Source organism: Bufo bufo, chromosome 3 (genome assembly GCF_905171765.1).
Source record: "Bufo bufo chromosome 3, aBufBuf1.1, whole genome shotgun sequence".
Classification (NCBI taxonomy): domain Eukaryota; kingdom Metazoa; phylum Chordata; class Amphibia; order Anura; family Bufonidae; genus Bufo; species Bufo bufo.
The window spans coordinates 223,752,861-223,775,642 of record NC_053391.1 but is presented as its reverse complement, the minus strand read 5'-3'; the positions used below and the strand labels follow the sequence as shown (position 1 = coordinate 223,775,642).

General features: G+C 45.3%; 1 protein-coding gene across 2 annotated transcripts in view; it reads left to right on the top strand.

Moving 5' to 3' along the window:
- The first annotated feature begins 422 nt into the window (after positions 1-422).
- The window catches only part of TMCC2 (transmembrane and coiled-coil domain family 2), a 66,421-nt gene continuing 44,061 nt past the window's right edge, over positions 423-22,782 (top strand). The window contains exons 1-2 of one of the 2 annotated variants that reach the window (XM_040423979.1): positions 423-1,006; positions 7,285-7,875. In XM_040423979.1, the coding sequence (XP_040279913.1) occupies positions 827-1,006; positions 7,285-7,875 (771 nt within the window). In that variant the 5' untranslated portion in view covers positions 423-826. Of the gene's footprint in view, positions 1,007-7,284; positions 7,876-21,586; positions 21,641-22,782 lie in introns of those variants that run through there. The other variant, XM_040423982.1, reaches the window with a different exon arrangement.

The following is a 22,782-nucleotide window of genomic DNA, read 5'->3' as shown; positions in this document are numbered from 1 at the left end:
TCTCCTAGTATATCATCTCACACAGCCCCCCTCTCCTAGTATATCATCTCACACAGCCCCCCTCCCCCAGTATATCCTCTCACACAGCCCCCCTCTCCCAGTATATAATCTCACACAGCCCCCCCTCCCAGTATATAATCTCACACAGCCCCCCTCTCCTAGTATATCATCTCACACAGCCCCCCTCTCCTAGTATATCATCTCACACAGCCCCCCTCTCCTAGTATATCATCTCACACAGCCCCCCTCCCCCAGTATATCATCTCACACAGAATCCCCTGCTGCATCCAATTCTCAGCCCCTCCCCAGTAGTCACATCCACCTCTACAGACGCTACTGAGCAGCCATCCCTGACCTTCCTACTCTGCACTCAGCTAGTGCCTGTGATAGCAGAGCGCATCGGCTGCCGGCCCACGTGACCTAGGGATGTCAAGTGATAGTGTGACGTAAGGAGGTCCTTACGGAGTATAGTATAGCCCTTACCCAGGCTCTGCAGGGAGAAGTGCGGACGGAGGAGCCAGGGCCCCCAGGACCGGGAGCCATAAGGGCCTGGGGGAGAATGGAGCAGACGTCCGTGCCTCTTCCGCCTCCCAGCCTGGCCCGCGGTGTGCTGTGTGCGGCTGCAGCTTTGTGATGTGTGGAGGGAGCCGACTCTGTGCCATAGGGCCCTGTGGGATGACTGGCAGGGGACGCCGGGAAGTTATGTCTTGTGGAGGACACCAGTGCTCGGCGTGACCTTCCTTTGTTGTAATTCTACCTGCCCTTCCTTAGTTGATGGTGCCCTGCTCCTTTGCTGCCCCCTCTACCCCGTGCCCCCTCTGGATACATGAAGCGCTGCCAGTCGGGCGAGCTGCACCCTGAGGAGGTGGCTGCACAAGATGCTCTTTTGCCACCTACTGTCATGGAAGTGCGAGGATCAGACAGCCCAGTGCCTGGGGATTTGGGCTCTGCAGGAGCATACCAGGCACCCCCCGCAATCACCAGGAACAAGCCTCCAGACCTCAAGGTAATGGCATTGTGTCATGTCATAGACTACTGTATGGCATATAGAGCATGTGGCCTGTGGCATTAGATGGCACACCATATGGCAGCGTTCCATGTAATGCACTCCACCACAGCAGTGGGTACATTGGGTATCCCTGGACCCTTCTAGGTGCTGAAGGCTCCCCAGGTGCTCTCTGTACAGTATAGGCCGATCGGTACTCAGACGTGCAGAGTAACCTGTTCCTAGAATGACCATTTTTTCGGTATCCTAGACAGTCGTCAGCAAATGCTTTCCTCTGCAGAGCATCGCAAGGTGCAGAGTGGTGAACTTATTTGGCTCCCTTGCTGTTTCCATAGAGACGCTGGAAAGAGAATAAAGTTTTGCTGGCTGTCTTTGGTGTGAGCGCTGCGGAGTGGGCTGTTAGCAAGATGCGCCTTATGGAAATGAAGTTATTGAATATCAGTTTTTTTTTTATTCTTCAGTTGTTGTTTTTTTCTCCTTGTAAGGAGGCGAAACGTGTGAAACTTGTGATCTGAGAAATCACATCAGCGTTCAGCCTTTCCGTTCTCCTGCCGTTTAGGAGCAGGAGAACGGAAAGGACGCACTCGGCACATAACTGAGCCAAACGGATCCTACAGACCCCATAGACTATAATGGGGTCCGTTAGGTTTCCGCTCAGAGGAAGATATTTGAAGCAGAGACAAAAGTTGTGCGTGCAGGACTTTTGTCTCCGCTTCACAAATCTTCCTCTTAGCAGAAACCTAACGGACCCCATTATAGTCTATGGGGTCCTTAGGCTCCGTTCGGCTGTTATGTGCCGAATCCGTCCTTTCCGTTCTCCTGCTCCTAAACTGCAGGAGAACGGGTAGGCTGAACGGTGATGTGAACTCAGCCTAAGGACTACGGCCCATGTGTTTTCAAGGGTAGCTATTCAACAACTGGTGGGTGATCCGCACTTAATATCTGATCCAGCACCCTGTCGATCAGCTGTTTGAAGAGGCCAGTGAGCATGGCGGCCATCTCCTAGGTCAGTGACGTCACGTTCATCAGTCACGTGGCCCGTGTGCTGCTCCATCCCATTCAAGCGAATGGACTTGGGCTGCAATACCAAGCACAGCCAATGTACAGTGCACTTGGTATTGCAGTCCAGGCCCATGCACTTGGCGGAGCAGCACACGGGCCACGTGACTGATAAATGTGACGTCACTGGCCTAGAAAGAGGCCGCAACGGTCACTGGAGTGCCATGGCCTCTTTAAACAGCTGATCAATGGGATGCCAGAAGTCGGACCCCCACTCATTAGATACAGTGCCGTGAAGAGGCCACAGCACGCACTGGAGTACAGCGGCCTCTTCAAACAGCTGATCGGTACTGCCCCACTGATCAGATATTGATGGCATATTCTCAGGATAGGTTAGCAGTATTAAACATCCAGAAAACCCCTTTCAAACATACTGTGAGAGATGGATAAAAACATCTAAAAGAAAAAACGCTTGTTGCCTACCAATCGCAAAAGTGTACAGAGGCATTTGTATGTGTTTTATCAGAATGCATACGCCTACTTACCATGTCGAGGTTGCCTCTTTCCAGTGAGTACTGTGTTTCCCCGAAAATAAGCCCTACCTTGATAATAAGCCCTAGCTATTTTGCAGGGTTTTTGGAGTAGGCTTAAAGAGGACCTTTCACCTGGATATCCTTAATCTAATTATTATCCTACCTTATAGTGCGGCCCCCACTGATGTCTTGTCATTTCTTTTTCTTTTTTTTTTAAAGAACCCCCTTTCGTCCGCTGTGGTCCCCATATCTTTTGGCGCCTCATATGCTAATGAGGCAACTCAGTTATACTAGGCGTGGACTTGTATTTCTCCTGGGAGTAGTTATCTTCTCCCTGGCTGCGAGCGCATCCAATCAGAGCGCCCCGCTCTTAGCCAGGGAGAAGGAGCTCAAGTTCTCACGAGAATTGCAGCTCCTTCTCACGCGAGAACTTGCGCTCCTTCTCCCTGGCTAAGAGCGAGGCGCTCTGATTGGATGCGCTCGCAGTCAGGGAGAAGATAACCACTCCCAGGAGAACTTTAAGTCCACGCCTAGTATAACTAAGTCGCCTCATTAGCATATGAGGCGCCAAAAGATACGGGGACCACAGTGGACGAACGGGGGGTTCTTTAGAAAAAAGTGCCAAGACATCAGTGGGGGCCGCACTATAAGGTAGGATAATAATTAGATTAAGGATATCCAGGTGAAAGGTCCTCTTTAAAATATAAGCCCTACTCTAAAAATAAGCCCTAGATAGAGCAATATTTTATTGGCCCCTGATGACTCCTGAGCTGCCATGAAACTGTGGGCGGGCGGGCAGCGCAGGCTTCAGTGAATTAGCCTTCAGTGAAGCAGCCAGCCCTGGCTGTTTCACTAAATGCTAAATTATTCCGGCAGCCCGCTCTTCCCTTCACTTTCACATTGGGCAGGCTGGTGGCTTCTCTGTATGCCCTGTACTGCCGCCAGCCCGCACGTTCTTGCTTGCATGAAGGAGGCAGCAGGAGGATCTCCTTCTCCTCTCTGCTGCCTGGAGGAGCTCCCTACATCTCTCCCGTTCCGTATCTGCTCTCCCTGGTACCGTAGATTGCTGCCTAGGTCCCTTGGGTAAGGACATCTCAGGGGCAATATACGGTACCAGAATGAAAAATGTGTGGCAAATATGACTATAACCCCCCTCATCCATAGGAATGCACCCATGTACTGCAGTATATGGGTGCATTCCTATGGATGAGGGGGGTTATAATCATATTTAATATAAACACTGTCCAGGGACTGTTCTTTAATTGGCATGTGTCTATATAAAATATGTTCATGGAGCCAAAATAAGCCCTACCCCAATAATAAGCCCTAACCCTTTTTTCGGAGAAAAAAAAATAATAATAAGACCCTGTCTTATTTTCGGAGAAACACGGTACCTACTCTAATTTGGAACAGCACCACATAGGCTACAGCACCTCACCAACAGGTGGCATGACCCAGCACCCCGGTTGTTGGACTAAGCCTCATTGGCACTGGGCCCCACCAACCCACATCACAACAGCAGCCACGCAGTACCGTAGCATGTGAACATGTAAGAAGCTCCCCTGTGCTCTCAGGAACTACAACTGAGACCAGGTAGGAATCTATTAACCCTTATTCAGTCTCCTGCTAATTAAAAGCACGTGGGCCAAATAGGAGGAGTACAGACCCCATGTAAGAAGGCAAAGCAAAGACAATATGGATTGCACATCCAATAGCCTTGTGATAGCCAGTTTATTAATAATGGCGTTGTATACGATGTAATTATGCTGAGAAGCAATAGATCAGTGCATTGCATGTGGATGCTATGCACACAGTTTGGCGGTAGTCATGTAGTAAATGGCCAGGGTTCCTTTCCACCTTCCACAATTTGACAGGGTGAAATATGAAGCATTTCAGTAAATGCTTACTACTCATACTATGGTCACACTTGAGTACAGAATGTCATTTACTGTAATGCTAGGGCTTAGAAACCGGTGACTTAAAGTGAAATTGCCATTCTCATAAATAGCACATGACTGTAATACTACAAGCACTTTCCCACAGAAGTCAGGGATCTCAGCGCTACAAAATTGTCCCAGCTAGGACACTTTTTGACTTAAAAAATCACAAAGCTCAGCATTAAATGTCATTCAGTCCCATGTAACAAATGTTCACGGTTGTGAAAAACTGCACGAAAAATGCCAGAAAACTGCTCCATGTAAACCTGAAGTTGTCACCTTGTATTTTCCTATGTTGATTTCTTATAGTGGACTAATAATCATTTTTATGTATTTTCTTTAGATTGTATCCTCATCTGTATTTTTCAGTGCCCATTACTTATGTAAAAAAGGCTGCTGTCATTTTGAATCCTTTAACACCTTCGGGACCCTGCCATTTTTCACCTTCAGGACCAGGCCATTTTTTGCAAATCTGACATATGTCTCTTTATGTGGTGATACCTTTGAAACGCTTTTACTTATCCAGGCCATTCTGAGATTGTTTTCTCGTCACATATTGTACTTCATGGTAGTGGTAAATTTGAGTCAAAATATTTAATATTTATTTATAAAAACTGTTTTCAAAATTTCAATTTCTCTGCTTTTAAAGGGATTCTGTCACCTCGTTTTCGGTTATAGAGATGCGGACATGCACGGCTAGATCGCCGCTAGCATGTCCGCAATATACCGGTCTGTGTGCTTTTATTGTGTTTAAAAAATGATTTTAGAGATATGTAAATGAGCCTTGTAAGGTGCCCAAGGGGCTGCACTAACCTTCCTGGTGCCCAGCCACCCCCTCTGTGAAGGAGCCCAGCACCGCCTATGTCCTTTGAATCTCCTCCTTTCGTCACAATTACATTGCCGTAATCTCGCAATGCGCGAGCTAGCGCATGCGCAGTTCCTTCCCTGAGGCTGATGCCAGCACAGGGAAGGAACACTATACCGGCACTGCGCATTTTAGCCCCTCAACGGACATTTTACTAAGCATTCTGTATTAAGAATGCTATTATTCTCCCTTATAACCATGTTATAAGGGAAAATAATACAGATCGGGTCCCCATCCCGAATTTCTCCCAGCAACCATGTGTGAAAATCGCAGCACATCTGCACTTGCTTGCGGATGCTTGCGATTTTCACGCAGCCCCATTCACTTCTATGGGGCCTGCGTTGGGTGAAAAACGCACAATATAGAGCTTGCTGCGATTTTCACGCAATGCGCAAGTGATGCATGTAGATAAAATTTCAGAATTTCACTTTTTTGGCAGATTTTCCATTTTATGCTACTTTCCCGTTTTTGGCTTTCCGTTTGTGAAATCTGCCATGGGCTCTCACAAGCGGTCCAAAACGGATCAGTTTTGCCCTAATGCATTCTGGCGCAGGGACCCAGGTAAGTATATTCCCTGTGAGGGGCCTGGCACATTGGGGGGGGGGGAAGGTTATGATATTGGATAACCCTTATAAGGAAGGGAATTTCTGCTGATGCGCTTGATGAGACCCAATCTACTATACAAATAATTGGTCCTTTTTCGGCCTCCTGCACACTGCTGGCATATAAGATTTCTATAAAGGGCCGTCTGTTCTGTAAGTTGCGGAAAGCACCCTGGCGGCATCCGTGTTTTGCGGATCTGCAATTTGCGGAACGTAAAACACGGCACGGTCGTGTGAACAAGCCCATAATCTGTGAAAAAAATTGTGGTTAGTATCAACAAGTTCCATATTATGGAGAAATTCTCTCTGAGAAGCATTGCTCAGGGGGTGAAGGGCTCACGCACGTTGCTTTGCCAACCCTAGCAGATAATTCTGCGGCCCTTTTTTTTTCTTCTTATTGTCATGGAACACCCTCGGAAGAAACATGAAACAGTTACTTGGGAAAATGATTACAATAATGTATGCACATATATATATTTTATTATATGATAGGAAATAATAGAGATTCACAGTGACCTTTAAAACCCCAGGGCGGTGGAGCTCGGATCCTGTTGAACCGCTGCTTTCTTGACCAAGCCATCATGATGTATTAATTATTAACGTGTGCTTGTCTGTGTGTTTTTTTTTTTTTTTTTTTTCTTTTTTTCTCGCTGTCACACAATCCCATGTTCGTTTGTCATATACTTAATCTCTTCTCTCACTTTCCCATCTTTTCTCGCACACTTCTTCACACCTACTTTCTCAGCCTCGAGTGCTATATCTTCCTGTCTTTCTTGCTGATATTCAGCTTTTTTCCCAGACTGTCACGCCTTGGCTTCCATCTCTTTGCTGTCCCCTCCTGTCGGCATTGCAGGTTAGCCCAGAGCGTAGACACCAGTCTGGGAACCCGATAGCTGATGTGGAGACTGTAAATTTTTCATGGATGTAATGTGACATTCTCTTGCTGACTCCGGCCAGCTGTAAACTCTCAGACTGCGGGATTTCAGGTCTGACAAGCTCCAGTGCCTATGGAGATTAAACGGTTAGCACTATATTGCAGGAAATAGGCCTAGGCATTAGGGGCAGGGTATATACCAAAGCTTAGCCCAAACATTTTCTTTGCGTTAATAGTAGATTGGGTCAGGATGGAAAGCTTGTAAACTGTTACATAAGTGATAGCTGCACTTCTGGAGGTTAAAGATCCTTTGTACTGGATGTAACAGCAGTTCATAGATCTAGTTTGTATGACCGTTTAGTGTACATTTATGTGTCATGTGAAAAGCATGTTAGTTCTGGCTAGTTATCTTAATAACGTACTCTTTGATAAAAGCCTAAGTGTCTAACAAACCATATTTCCCTACAGAAAATCCAACAGCTTTCTGAAGGATCCATGTTTGGACACGGACTGAAGCACCTCTTCCATAGCCGTCGGCGTTCTAAAGAGCGGGACCACCAGGCAGCTTCCGAACCCGCTGCTGCTTGCTCGACCCCTGGACCCCAAACTCCACAAGCATCCATAACTGCCCCCCTGTCCTCTTCAGATCACGACTCTGCGGATGAGAAAGAGCGTTCTCCAGAAATGCATCGAGTGTCTTACGCTGTTTCTTTGCATGATTTACCAGCACGTCCAACTGCCTTTAACCGTGTGCTACAACAAATCCGCTCCCGTCCTTCTGTCAAGAGAGGCTCTGGTCAGCATGGGGGTGGTCGGCGGAGCAAGAGTGGCCCTGGGGACACTGCTCACCATCATCCTCATCATCAGCAGTTGCGTGGAGGAAGCCCTCATCTTCCTAGACGTCCCCCACCAATGGATGGTGGACTGGCTGCAGTGTTACACCATCACCAAGGTCGGCCCAGATCATCTTCTACCACTGATGCTGCGATGTTAGCTGGAGCTGATGTTGCTGGAGCCACCGGATTTTCACATGAAGATCAAGACAGAGCAACAGAAAAGGTATGGCGGGTATCATCCTATCATAAGAATTCCTTGCTGCGTCCAATCGTATATAGCTCACGTTTGGCATCTGATCCAGGATGGCTCCAGCTGCTTACGATGAACGTCACCATAGGCCCCCATTCACATGACAGAGGCCAAAAGAGTGTCCTGATATGCAGTAGATTGCCCTTTCCTATACAGTGAGCCACCATAAAAATATATGCCATATGGTATACTTTTTTTTTTTTTACAAAGTGGCCAATATCTGATGTATAAGCCATACATCAGATATTGGCCACTTTGTAAAAAAAAAAAGTTTGTCAATGTGTATATCCTGCTTATACCTTCAGCGTGATGTGAACAGGGCCGATACAAAGGGCAGTGACTGGAAACCAGCTGTCCGTTCTTGTGTGAGCTGCATTCACATTCCCTCTGTATGGGGAGAAACGTCTGCCACCATACAGATTCATTGTTTGTCAGCTGCTCCCCACAAGCAATGATTTTATGGGCCTAAATTATCGGGTCACTCATTTGTTGGGTTATCTTCGGCACATTTACTCAGGCCAGCTATGGGGGACGAGCATTCATAGGAACGTTGATTCCCTGTTATTGGCCTGGTCCTCTGCCCATGTTAAAGGAACTTTACAGTGACCTGAATACAGGGAGCCTTGTGTCTTGGAAATAGGTGTCTGTGCTTCTATAAAGTCATTGTAATCTCCATGGGGATGACACACACCTTTCTACGGACCCTATAGCAGTGCTATCTAACCTGTGGCAAATCTACAACTCCCAGCATTCCCCGACAGCCTGCTTGCTGGGAGATGTAGTTTTGCAACAGCTGGAGAGGTACAGGTTGGGGAACACTGCCCAATAGTATGTGACATGTATAAATCTACATTATTACACAGAGGGTACATTCTGACTTAAATGCCAGGATCTGTAGAAAGGTGGATGAAAACATGTCAGTCTAAGGCCTCCTGCATACAAACGTGTGCGCCCTGTGGTCGTGCTGCGGGCCACAATGCACGAGCACAGTCCATAGGGCAGCCGCAGCGGATCGCGGATCCATTCACTTTAATGAGTCCGCGAGCCGGCTGTTCTGCAAAAAGATAGGACATGTTCTAGCTTTTTGCGGAACTTAAGTACGGGACGAAACCCCACGGAAGCACTCCGTAGTGGTCCGGTCCGTGCTTCCATTCCACATCTCTGGATTTGCGGACCCATTGAAGTGAATGGGTCCTCCGCATCCATGATGTGGAATGCTCACGGAACGACACCCGTGTATTGCGGATCCGCAAATGCGGTCCGCAATACGGCAACGGGGCGCACACGTTCGTGTGCAGGAGGCCTAAGGCTCCATTCACACGTCCGAATAATGGGTCCGCATCCGTTCCGCAAATTGCGGAACGGGTGCGGACCCATTCATTCTCTATGGGGACGGAATGGATGCGGACAGCACACAGTGTGCTGTCCGCATCCACATTTCCGGAGCGCGCCGCTGATCTTCCAGTCCGCGGCTCCGGAAAAAAATAGAACATGTCCTATTCTCGTCCGCAATTGCGGCAAGAATAGGCATTTCTATGGGGGTGCCGGCCGGGTGTATTGCGGATCCGCAATGCACTACGAACGTGTGAATGGACTCTAAGACGCTGTTCACACCATCTTTGCGCCCTTATGTTTTCTTTCAACGTGCATTGCCGAAAAAGAGGTGCAATTGTGTTCCCAGTGTATACTTTTTTGACAAACGGTATACAGTTCCATACATTCCCATTTTTTTTCTTTTTGCAGATGTACAGTTATACCCATGTGCTTCGATCATTAAATTCTGTACGCTTTAACTTACTCATGTTTTAGTGGCTCAGAAAAAAACAGCCCCCACTTTTCAGTAAATGCACACGTTCAGGATTCATGTGCGGAGAATCCGCACTGAAATCCGCAGGTGTTCGCAGGCAATTGGTGCGGATTTGGTGTGGATTCGGTGCGGATTTTACTAAGTGAATGAAGAAAATCCGGTCAGGAAAAATAGAAAATTGACATGCTGCGGATTTTAAAATCCACACCGCAGGTCAAAATCCGCGCGGATAAAATCTGCATCGTGTGCATTGAGAATTTCAAATTCTTATAGAATACAATGTACATGATCTACGGTGCGGATTTTCCGCACGCAATCCTGATCGTGTGCATTTAGCCTTAAAGTGAGATTTAAGATGTAAACCTGTCCCACCCTTTGGCATGCAGCTCTACTGTAGAAGCCTTGTGGGTACATTACTGTGCGTTTGTAGATATTTCAGTTAGGAGACTGAGGTGAGAGGTGGTACACTTGTACAGTATGGCGTGTGCCCGTGTTCTACATAGGATATGCGGTTACATACAGAGGTGAAGAATTGTATTTCTACCGCTACCAGACTAATTAACAATGAATAATTCACATGTGTATACTTGTCACGCTGCTGCTGACACGTTACATGTTTACAAGCATGGTGGTGTTTCATCCTGGTCTATGTAGACTAGTCGTGTAGGGTATAGCAGCTCTCTGATAGGTACTAGAAATATATTGGAAGAATGATGCTGAATATAATAATAGTAATAATCTTTATTTATATAGCGCCAGCATATTCGGCAGCGCTTTACAATTCAGGGGTTCATGTACAAACAGTCATAAATAACATAGCAACAGACAAGTCAATAATTACAACGAGTAATGAGGACCCTGCTCGCAAGAGCTTACAATCTATGAGGAGATAGGGGTGACACAAAAGGTAAAAGTGCTTGTTTTGTTCAATGGTCCAACCATCTTGGGAGAATAGGGGGCAGATTTAGAGCTGCATGAGCCAGTCAGCAGCCAATATATGAAGTGCTTCTGGGTGCATGGGTGCGGTGGAGATTTTGGTGGAGGATCAGGTTCAGGAAATGATACATGGGCTATATATGGAGAGGACTTAGATCAGGGGATGTGATGGGCCACCCTAAAAAGATTTGTTTTAGGGAGCGCCCAAAACTGTGTACAGTAAGATGCACCTAGGTTTAGGAGAAGAACAATAAGAAAAAATAAAAAAATTTTTTTAGACCTCCTATCAGACCACCAATGTTAATCATACCTAAGCTCACAGCCCCAATCAGACCACCAGTGTTAATAGGACGCTCAATAAGACCTCAAATCAGACCCCAATGTGAATGACCCGCAATCAGACCTCAGACCAGCACCCCATGCCACAAATGAGCCCCCCTGCCTCATATCAGCCCCCTTGCTTTAGATCAGCCCCCAGCCTTACAGCAAATAAAATAAAAAAATCCACTTACCTCTCCCGTTCTGGACTCCGCCGCTCCTCACCTCCAGCATTCTGTCTTCTTCTTCCTGCCAGGAAGCGGTCAGTACAGAGCCAGGAAGCGCTGCATTCACCACTTCCTGGTCCTCTGGTACTAATGAGCGCTTCCATAAGGGAAGAGCTCATTAGTATTCGCACCATAAGATGCAGTGACATTCCCCCCCCTCCCTCCCCATAAGACGTTATATTCCGATTTAACCTAATTTCTTGGGGTAGGGCATTCCAGAGAAGTGAACTGGTGTAGCTCAAGAGAAGTCTTGGAGTCGGGAGTGAGAGGCTCGGATTATGGCGGATATCAGTCAAAAATCCTTTACAGAGCGAGGAGCACCGGTAGAGTGGTAGACGGAGTTGAGGGAGGAGATGTAGGGAGGTGCAGCACTGTGGAGAGCTTTGTGGATGAGAACGAGCAGTTTAAATTGGATTCTATACTGTATGGCCAACCAGTGCAATGACTGACATTGGAGTAGCGATTGGAAAGACCGGTGACCCTGACTGCTGCATTAGGGATAGACTGAAGAGGAGAGATTCTGGGTAGGGGGAGGCCAATTAATAATGAGTTACAGAAATCGAGGCAGGAGTGAATCAGGGCAACAATGAAAATTATGCATCTTTTGAAATACTGTATTATTTGCTTTATAAGACTCCAGATGATTAGATACACCTAAGTTTTAGAGAAGGAAAATCAGAAAAATATATATTTATCATCAGACCTCAGAAAATACCCCAAATCAAACTTCAGTTCAGATCAGATCCCTATATCAGACCCCCATATCATATCCTCAGTCAGACCCGCATATCAGACCTCATATCAGACCCCCATCAAAGATAGAATAACTTACCTGCCACGGTAGGAAACAGTGAGCCCTGTACTCCTGCCTTGTACTGTCCCTACCTAATTGCATGATCCACCCTAAAACAGCGGCTCACAACTGGATGGCAAACCCTTCCTAAAGAAGTGCAGGGTCCAAATCAGGAAAGGGAAACCAGGGAGACAAAATAACAGACGACTAGTGACAGAATCACACAGTGGACAGAAGACAGTGCCAAAAACGTACCAAGCCGAGATCAATACCAGGAGAGTCCAAACCAGAATCAGAAATAGTAGTGCAAAGCAGGGATAGTCAGAGATGCAAACCAGGAAGTAGCTTCAAATCCAAGGGGTAAAACAGAGCCAGGGTACTTGCGTTGTTGTATTCCGGAAGGCAGTTTCGTCGCGGGAACTGCCTGCCGGATCCAGCAATCTGTATGCAAACTGATACCATTTGTAGACTGATCCGGATGCGGGTCCGTCTCATAAATGCATTGCAATACCGGATCTGTCTCTCCGGTTGTCGTCTGGAAAAATGGATCCGGTATTTATCTTTTGCGCAGACCACAAAACCGGATCAATTTTTCCGGAACACTTGGGGCCGGATCCGGCATTAATGCATTTCAATGGAAAATAATGCCGGATCCGGCATTCCGGCAAGTGTTCCAGAACTTGCCGCATGCTGCGGTATTTTCTCCGTCCAAAAACTGTACAGTGACTGAACTAAAGACATCCTGATAGCCATCTATTCAGAGCCAATAGTATCTGATTAGTGAGGGTCCAAAACCTGGGACCCCTGCCGATCAGCTGTTTGAGAAGGCACTGTGGTTCAAATACCGCAGAGGCCCTCTCTCAGCTCACCAAGCACAGCGATGTACTTTGTACAGCGACTGTGCTTGGTATCACAGCTCAGGCCCATTCACTTCAGTGGGGCTACGCTGCGCCTAGGCCATGTGGCTGAACGTGACATCACATGGCCTAGGCCTAACTGTGAGAATGCTGAGGCAGTACTGCGAGCGCTGGTGCCTTCTCAAACAGCTGATCGGCGGGGGTGTCGGTTGTCGGGGACCCCCACCGATCAGATACTTAGCTTTGCAGAGGATAGGTTATCAGTATAAAAGTATCGGAAAACCCCTTTAATTGTCTAGGCCCTGAAATAGAATCAAAATTAAAGTAACACTAAATTAGGCCTAATATACAACTTAAACTGATCAGAATCCCAATGGCCGAGTCTCTTAATCATAGTAGAATCCATACCTAACCTAGCTGTTTCGATAGCAGCACCAATACGAAACAAACGTGACACGTAATGCCCAGACCCCAAATTCAACCATTGAAAACATTTTTTGAGAACTGAATTAAATTTAGAAGCAGAACAAGCAGAATTATATTGTGAATTGAGATTATTAAAACATAACGTTTACTAGATCATTAAAATAAATACCACTGGGTGAGAGACAACAATTACCTATACCTCCACTATTTTATCACGTTTTAGGTAAATAAATGGGTGGGTCTTACCACGTCTCGTGGATTCCACGACCTGTGGAGGGTGGTTCTGGTAATTGATGGAAACTGGAACCTGCGTGACCAAGGTGCTGATGTCAGATGGCAGTGTTGACACTCCTATATAACCCTGTTATGTCTTTCCTACCTATACAGAGGCTGGAGGCTATTATGAACACCTGCCTAGCACATGGGTGATGAACAATTAGAAATCATTGATATTGCACTGCTATTATTAGCAGAAAGGATCTTCATTGTAGTTTTCCCTCGGCTTTACCGGTGCAATTATGGCGGGTATTTAGGCATGTGTTTGGGCATCCATATTGTGATTCAGCATGAATAAAACAGCTTGCAAGTTATCATTTGCGGCGCACGGGCCATGCAGATGTGAGCTTGGTTGTTGCCAAGTAACAGGTGACGCTCAGACGCAGGTCCTTACCTCACTTCCGGTCAGCCCGCACCATGTGATGCCAGCTTCCGGTCCAGTGGAACGCACGCGAGCGGCGTGCGTTCCACAGGCAATCACAGACGCTGTGACCGCTGCGGACAGGTGAGACAGGTAATCAGGGGGGCGTACACCCACTGGGAAGTGGGGTAATATAAGGAGGTGAACAACAACCACAAATTGCTCACCCAAATCCCCACTGTTTGAGGTGAGACACACAACTTACATGGGACACTTCTCATGCTAAGGCTTGGATACGATTCACTGAATATCCGGATTGAAAGTAGGAGGCTAAAACGATCTTCTTTCAGTAAGTAGTCTGAGTCACAACCTAATTTACCAACAATTGGTACTCAGTATTGTATGTGACCTATATTTAGTGTATGTTTGTTAATTTGTTTCTAGTTATCCCTGAATACTTCTGTGAAGTCCCCTGATGAGGTCTGGAGATTAGGACCGAAACATGTCATGTAGTGCTTTGTAATTAGGGTTAAGTATAGTACTAGGCCCATCCTGAGGGAAAGGATCGGTATGGGGTCGCCCCTGTCGGGGCGGGTGCTCCATGTGTGCTAGGCAGGTGTTCATAATAGCCCCCAGCCTCTGTATAGGTAGGAAAGACATAACAGGGTTATATAGGAGTGTCAACACTGCCATCTGACATCAGCACCTTGGTCACACAGGTTCCGGTTTCCATCAATTACCAGAACCACCCTCCACAGGTCGTGGAATCCACGAGACGGGGTAAGACCCACCCATTTATTTACCTAAAACGTGATAAAATAGTGGAGGTATATGTAATTGTTGTCTCTCACCCAGTGGTATTTATTTTAATGATCTAGTAAACGTTATGTTTTAATAATCCCAATTCACAATATAATTCTGCCTTAATTTGGGTGTGACTATATACCGCTACACATTCACCATTGTGTGTTGGTATAATTAATATTGTAGAAGCAGAACAACCATCTTCTTGTATAAACAAAGAACCATCCTGCTTGGGTCTAGCTAATAAATATGACTCTACTGACGACACAGGGCAAACGACTGATCCAGGCAGTTTACCAATCTTAATCCAATTACGTTTCGATAATTGTTCCGTTTTTGACCTTCTGATGAAAATAAACAGAGATCCTCCATCTAGTCTAACATCACCCACCATTAATGGAGACCAACACTTCCTATTAGGCACAACAGTCATGCCAATACACATAGCACCAAAGAAAGCCAAAACAAAAACTGCTTTAAACAACATAAACTCCTAAAAAGACAAAGCAAAATGCTCCAAAGCCCAAACCATCTGATCCAACAAGCTAACCGATTCCGAAAACCTTTAAGAAACGGACAAACAGAGATCTGACTATCAGTAGATGAGTCCTGCTAACTCCAGAAACAGATTTATTAACCGATGAATAACCTAAACCTTTCATAATTAACAAACACAACAAACCGAAGTATCAAATCCAGTGCATGCTGAAAAACCTCTGTGCCCCTATTAGAACAAAACGAACACCATCTTTGCTATGCTAAAGCATACCCTTTTGCAGGTATTAGGTGCTAGAGAGTGTTGAATCTTATTCTTAAGGCCCTTTTACACTGGCCAATATAAGCATTTCTTCCTGACAGCGCCTGCTCGTCAGTGGGGGAGACTGCCGCATTTACATGCAGCGATCCCCTCCTTAGTATGGGGAGGAGCGATCACTAATGCCATCTTTCATCCCCATACAGACTCGTTGTTTGCACAGCACAATCTGCTGCCGGCAAACAACGATTTTTGTGGCTTCATAAATGATGCACCTTTACACCACCAGATAATCGCTACCAAAGGTTCCTATGAACGCTTGTTAGTAATCTTCTGACTGAGAATCGGCCAGTGTAAAGGGCCCTTTACAGTGCTGATTAGTTCCAGATTACTCTCCACACGCGACACGGACATGGAATTCCCTCTGCATGGGGAACCAAAGAAAAGAAACAATCCCACTGTGCACAAGAGTCAGCCACGTTATTATCTTTAGTAGGAATATATGTGGCTTTCAACAACAACTTCACAAAGGCTGCTTTCACATAACCGCTATTATTTCCGTTCTTCTGCTCCATTATAGGAGCAGAAGAACGGAAATCACGGAAGTGCCTGGTTTGGCAAATAACTGACAAGAACGGAGCCTAACAGATCTCATTGACTATAATGGGATCAGTTAGGTTTCTGTTTGGAAGATTGTTTTTGTGTTTTTTATAGGAAAAAAAGTCCTGCATGCAGGACTTTTATCTCCTCCGTATTCAACGAATTCTATGACGGAAGCCCCAGGCGGAGCTTCCGACGCAGTTGTGAAAGCATCCTTAGATCCTTATTAGGGTCCCTTCACACGGATCCGCAAAACACTGACACCAGCAATGTGCGTTCTGCATTTTGCGGACGTCACATGGCCGGAACTCTCATAGAAAATGCAATTGCAGACAAGAATGGGACATCTTCTATTTTTTTTGCGGAACGGAATTGCGGATCCGCAAATGCGGATGCGGACAGCACATTCCGGCCCCATTGAAAATGAATGGGCCCGCACCTGTTCCGCAAAGTTGCGGAACGGATGCGGACCCATTTTGCGGACGTGTGAATGGATCCTAACCCAAATGAACCTATACCCTTTTGTTACAAAGTGTCTCACCCCAAACTTCCAGAGAAACCAGAATCGAAAACAAATCGAACACCAAATTTTTTGTAAACCCATTTGCCCGCCATGACTCAGGCCAGGATGAGGAGACCACTGACGCTCTAAAAAGGCACCATAACCGACAGCGCCAGATGCATCTAATGCCACTGCCTGAATAAACTCCTGTTGCCAAATAGTGCAAAATAAATGAGAAAATCCTCCCGAGCTCTGAAGTCCTCCTTCAATGGGCCTGTTAAGGCTAGTTTTACAGTAGCATTATGTTTCCTACAGGCTGTTTCAGCAGAGAACAGCCTTTCATAGGTCTCTGGATCCAGCATTGCCAAATATTACCGCAATGCCCATCGGCTCCATTGACTATAATCCCAGATCCAGACAGATCTGGCAGGCTGTTCTCTGCTGGGACAGCCTGCCGGAGAGCTTACAGGGAGTGTGAAGGAACCCTAACTGAACATGAGAATGGGGAGACGTGAGACCTTTTGTGGCCATATGAAGCCTTCTAGAAAAACACTGCCTATGGATATCACTTTAGATGCAAATACCAACAGACCTAACAAACACTGCAGTTCCTTCAACGTAGTTTTCACCGCTAACAAACTTCTAATTAAACATAACATGGTATTGATTTTCTCCATAGGCAAACTAAACTCCATTAACTCAGAATCGATAAAAAGTTGGAAAAATCCTGGACCTATGCTAGGAAAAAGAGATTTATCCTGGGCCAGAGGAGTATCAAAATAAGCATACATAGCAGAAAAACCACTTAACAACCTAAAACAAATTTCAGATTGACTTGGGCCAATGAAGAGGAAGTCATCTAAATAATGAATTACACAGAATCCATAATAAGCCAATGCAGAAGGAGAAGTAAAGGCATGGCCATTTTTGTACCATTGTGCGTCTATTTTCTGGCCGATTTGCATCCATCAGTAATAATGTCCCCCATAGTGGTTCCCAGCAGTAGTAATGTCCCCCATAGTGGCTCCCAGCAGTAGTAATGTCCCCCATAGTGGCTCCCAGCAGTAGCAATGTCCCCCATAGTGGCTCCCAGCAGTAGCAATGTCCCCCATAGTGGCTCCCAGCAGTAGCAATGTCCCCCATAGTGGCTCCCAGCAGTAGCAATGTCCCCCATAGTGGCTCCCAGCAGTAGCAATGTCCCCCGTAGTGGCTCCCAGCAGTAGCAATGTCCCCCGTAGTGGCTCCCAGCAGTAGCAATGTCCCCCGTAGTGGCTCCCAGCAGTAGCAATGTCCCCCATAGTGGCTCCCAGCAGTAGTAATGTCCCCCATAGTGGCTCCCAGCAGTAGTAATGTCCCCCATAGTGGCTCCCAGCAGTAGTAATGTCCCCCATAGTGGCTCCCAGCAGTAGTAATGCCCCTATAGTGGCTCCGCCTCCCAGCTGTAGTAATGCCCCCCATAGTGGCTCCGCCTCCCAGCTGTAGTAATGTTTTAATTGGAAAAAAAAATTACTCTCCTCATCCACTAGCACGCGCAAAGGCATTTGCTCCTCTCTTAAAAGCTTAAGCATGATGACGTCACCATGCGCTCCCATGCTATGATCACGTGGTGACGTCATCACACTTCAGCACAGGTCCTTCGGCAGGTCCTTCAGAATCATGAGAGAGGCAACTGCCTCTGTATGTGCAAGTGGATGAGATAGTATTTTAATATATATTTTTTTTAATCTCTAAAAGGCCATATTGCATTAGTGTACCTTGTTAGACAGGAGTGCACCCGTCTAACGACAGTTAAAGAGGCCATCTGATGAAAGCCCCATGGAATTTAATTTGTTCTCCAAAATGGCTGTGAGACGGCGTTACAAAAACAGCCTTCACACGCCCGTTTTTCACTGTCATGATAATGTAGTAATAATGTATTGAAATACAAACCGGATTCCAAAAAAGTTGGGACACTAAACAAATTGTGAATAAAAACTGAATGCAATGATGTGGAGATGGCAAATGTCAATATTTTATTTGTAATAGAACGTAGATGACAGATCAAACGTTTAATCCGAGTAAATGTATCATTTTAAAGGAAAAATAAGTTGATTCAAAATTTCACGGTGTCAACAAATCGCCAAAAAGTTGGGACAAGTAGCAATAAGAGGCTGGAAAAAGTAAATTTGAGCATAACGAAGAGCTGGAAGACCAATTAACACTAATTAGGTCAATTGGCAACATGATTGGGTATAAAAAGAGCTTCTCAGAGTGGCAGTGTCTCTCAGAAGCCAAGATGGGTAGAGGATCACCAATTCCCACAATGTTGCGCATAAAGATAGTGGAGCAATATCAGAAAGGTGTTACCCAGCGAAAAATTGCAAAGACTTTGCATCTATCATCATCAACTGTGCATAACATCATCCGAAGATTCAGAGAATCTGGAACAATCTCTGTGCGTAAGGGTCAAGGCCGTAAAACCATACTGGATGCCCATGATCTCCGGGCCCTTAAACAACACTGCACCACAAACAGGAATGCTACTGTAAAGGAAATCACAGAATGGGCTCAGGAATACTTCCAGAAACCATTGTCAGTGAACACAATCCACCGTGCCATCCGCCGTTGCCAGCTGAAACTCTACAGTGCAAAGAAGAAGCCATTTCTAAGCAAGATCCACAAGCTCAGGCGTTTTCACTGGGCCAGGGATCATTTAAAATGGAGTGTGGCAAAATGGAAGACTGTTCTGTGGTTCTAGAACAACATATGCTCCCATCCAGACGTCATCTCTTTCAGGGAAGACCCTGCATTTTTCAACAAGATAATGCCAGACCACATTCTGCATCAATCACAACATCATGGCTGCGTAGGAGAAGGATCCGGGTACTGAAATGACCAGTCTGCAGTCCAGATCTTTCACCTATAGTGAACATTTGGCGCATCATAAAGAGGAAGGTGCAACAAAGGAGGCCCAAGACGATTGAACAGTTAGAGGCCTGTATTAGACAAGAATGGGAGAGCATTCCTATTTCTAAACTTGAGAAACTGGTCTCCTCGGTCCCCAGACGTCTGTTGAGTGTTGTAAGAAGAAGGGGAGATGCCGCACACTGGTGAAAATGGCCTTGTCCCAACTTTTTGGGGATTTGTTGACACCATGAAATTCTGATTCAACATATTTTTCCCTTAAAATGGTACATTTTCTCAGTTTAAACTTTTGTTCCGTGATTTATGTTCTATTCTGAATAAAATATTAGAAGTTGCCATCTCCACATCATTGCATTCAGTTTTTATTCACGATTTGTATAGTGTCCCAACTTTTTTGGAATCCGGTTTGTAAATGTATGTGAACACTTAAAAGTATTGAAATTATATTATATACATACATTCTGTTCACACAACGTCATTTTGAAGCTGAAAAATGCAGACTTGATTTCAAGAGAAATTCACCTCTGAAAACCAGGCGCTTTTTTGGTGCATTCTTCTTTTTTTTAGCAGCATTTTAAGCTGTATAAATACCTTTCACAATACATAGCTAATCGCAATGGATTTATACTTGTGAAAATACACTCCTACAATGCTTCACAGAAGTGATATGCCTCTTCTTGAAGTGGCATAAAAATGTGTGTCCATTTGAACTAAGGTGTCTATTTACCATTAAAAACAATGGGAAGCTATTTTAGGTGTTTTTGAAGAGTACTTCAGCGCGTAAAACGTACATACACTGCATATGGTGTAAGGGTGCAGCCATATGTACTCGAAAATCTGCAGTGGATCTGGCCAAAATCTGCCACTACAAAAACCAACTGAAATGTGCTGATTTTCTGCGGTGGCATTGCTGCTGGAAATGCGTCAGGTCTTGTGCTGCAAAGGTTGAAAGCCGTGGGTAAGGCCTTATTCACATGTTAATCTTTTTTTAAATCAGATGTTTCTTTATTAACAATTTTCAGTCTTATTTTATCACATTAACCCCCCAATCCCTTTAAGGCAGGACAATTTTTTAACACCTTCCTTAATCATCACTCTCGGGGTGTCGGCACCACAATACTCCTAAATAAGCCATCCACCATCATCTAATTTCAATCAGCGATGCTTCATATAACATCTCAGTCCATCATCAATCTTCCCATACAGTCACATTTTAATTCCAGGTAACCCCCTCACCATCAAGCTTCTATAAATGCACCAACATGTTAATCTTTTGAGCAAGACCGAGGCACAGAACCTGTGCGAATATTTCCAGTATACTTTATTTTGATGAAGGCGCCACTTCTGGTTTAGAATAGCGCTCATTGATTCAAAAAAACAGACCAAATATTGACGTGTGAATTGGTCCTAAAACCTGCAGTGTGCGGTTGAGATTTCTGAAATCTACTTTGCTTGTACTTTGGTGAAAATTTTCCGCACGCAACTCCACCTAATAGAATCTGCAGCATTTACGGTATGTGTTGCCGTATGCTAGCGGTATAAATTCCCTGATCTTGAAAGTTGTGAAAACTGTTGGTTTAAGAAGGGTGATTTATGGGGTCCTTGGATAATTTATTGCTAGGACTGAATATTACTTGCTTTGTCTCTGCATTAAGATTGTGGGGAGAGAACAAGGATAACTCTTTAAAAAACAAACAAAAAAAACCCACCAAATGATATGTAACTTGAACTTGAAGGCATGTAGGAGTGGAGACAACCTTGTGTTCCCTAATCATCTGCCAAAACTGAGTTTGAAGGTATTATGAGAAGCTGGAGTACAGAAAGCGCTCATCACGCCTGCTTTTCATTCATTCCGTGGACAATTGCACCACCTGCTGTTCACAAGTAGATATTACAACTATCATATTGCATGCTTCTGCAGAGAGGATACTGTTCTCTCTACACTAATCCAGCTTTGGTGACCTGCCAGCCAATTCCCATGAGTCTACAGGGGGGATTAAAGGTTCCCAAGCTTGGGTGACGGTCTACGAGGAGACAGGATTTTATGCGACTCGACATAGGCAGGTGACAGAGTAAGAGCACAGTCTACTCTTTGTGGAGAAGCAGATGAGGTTTTGTCTCCGAGTGGACCCAGCATTGGTCCAGAAGGTACCTAAACATGGTGCACATTCTGGTGAGTAGACATCTACATAACAATACAGCTGCAGATAAGGTTGGAGATGAGCAATGATTTCAATAACCAGACGGATCTAGTCTACAATATCAAAAATTGCTATAGTGTGGCCAGGACAACCTGATGGCAGTTGGTTTAGCTCCGCACTGATGGCGGTTGCTGCCATTGATTTCTGAGGGCCACAAAGTGTCCTCCACCCTGACATTTATGGGCTGCTGGATGGATTTCTGTGGTTCTTTGGAATGCAGGTGGACCATAGATGCAATATAACTTAAGATCAAATTGTAATATTTATTGTAACCCACTGTATGGAATGAGTACAGGACCACTGTATTACTAGTACATTGCTGGCCGTGTTCAGTGGAATGAAGGCATTATTGGTTAGCTAGCATCAGTCCTGGAAGTGGCAATTATCTCAAGTCTAAGTCTTGACAGTGTGTGAAACGGATTCTGCTGACACAGACTAAATAATCTTCAGAGGCAAAGGATATTCTCTGGGCGGTCCGTGTACAGGGGAAACATAATCCAGGCTGATGGAATGGAAGGATTTTGATTTTACTCAACAGTACTTGCATTTTTCAATTTTAATTTCCATATACAAGGTAGTCCTAAATGTTTAAATCAAGTTGAAAGTACATGCATAGTATTAATTGTGTTTACCATGAGCAGTCCTATGTAAACAGTCATTGTGAAATATGTTCTCTTAGCTCGGGAAGTATTCATAGTAGTGGTGTACGGGTACAGAGACCTACTGCTTCTTATACATTGTACTCTTTCCAAATGCGTGTTTGGTGCGCTCAATATAATAGCCCAAAAGAATCTGCCTTAAGGCTCATGCACACAACCGTGTCCGTTTTGTGGTCTGCAAATTGCAGATCCACAAAACACGGATACCAGCTGTGTGCGTTCCGCATTTTGTGGAACGCAAAGCCCAGCCCACAATAGAGCAGTCCTATCCTTGTCCCTGGTATGTTCTGTGTGTTAGTGTTTTTTTTTTTTTTTTCAGGGCCATGGAACGAACGTGCGGCTGTCTGCCTTTTTTGCAGTCCCATTGAAGTGAATGGGCCCACATCCAACCTGCAAAAAAATGCAGCTTAGTAGCACGTCTTTTAGACACATTTAAAATTATATTAAAATATAAT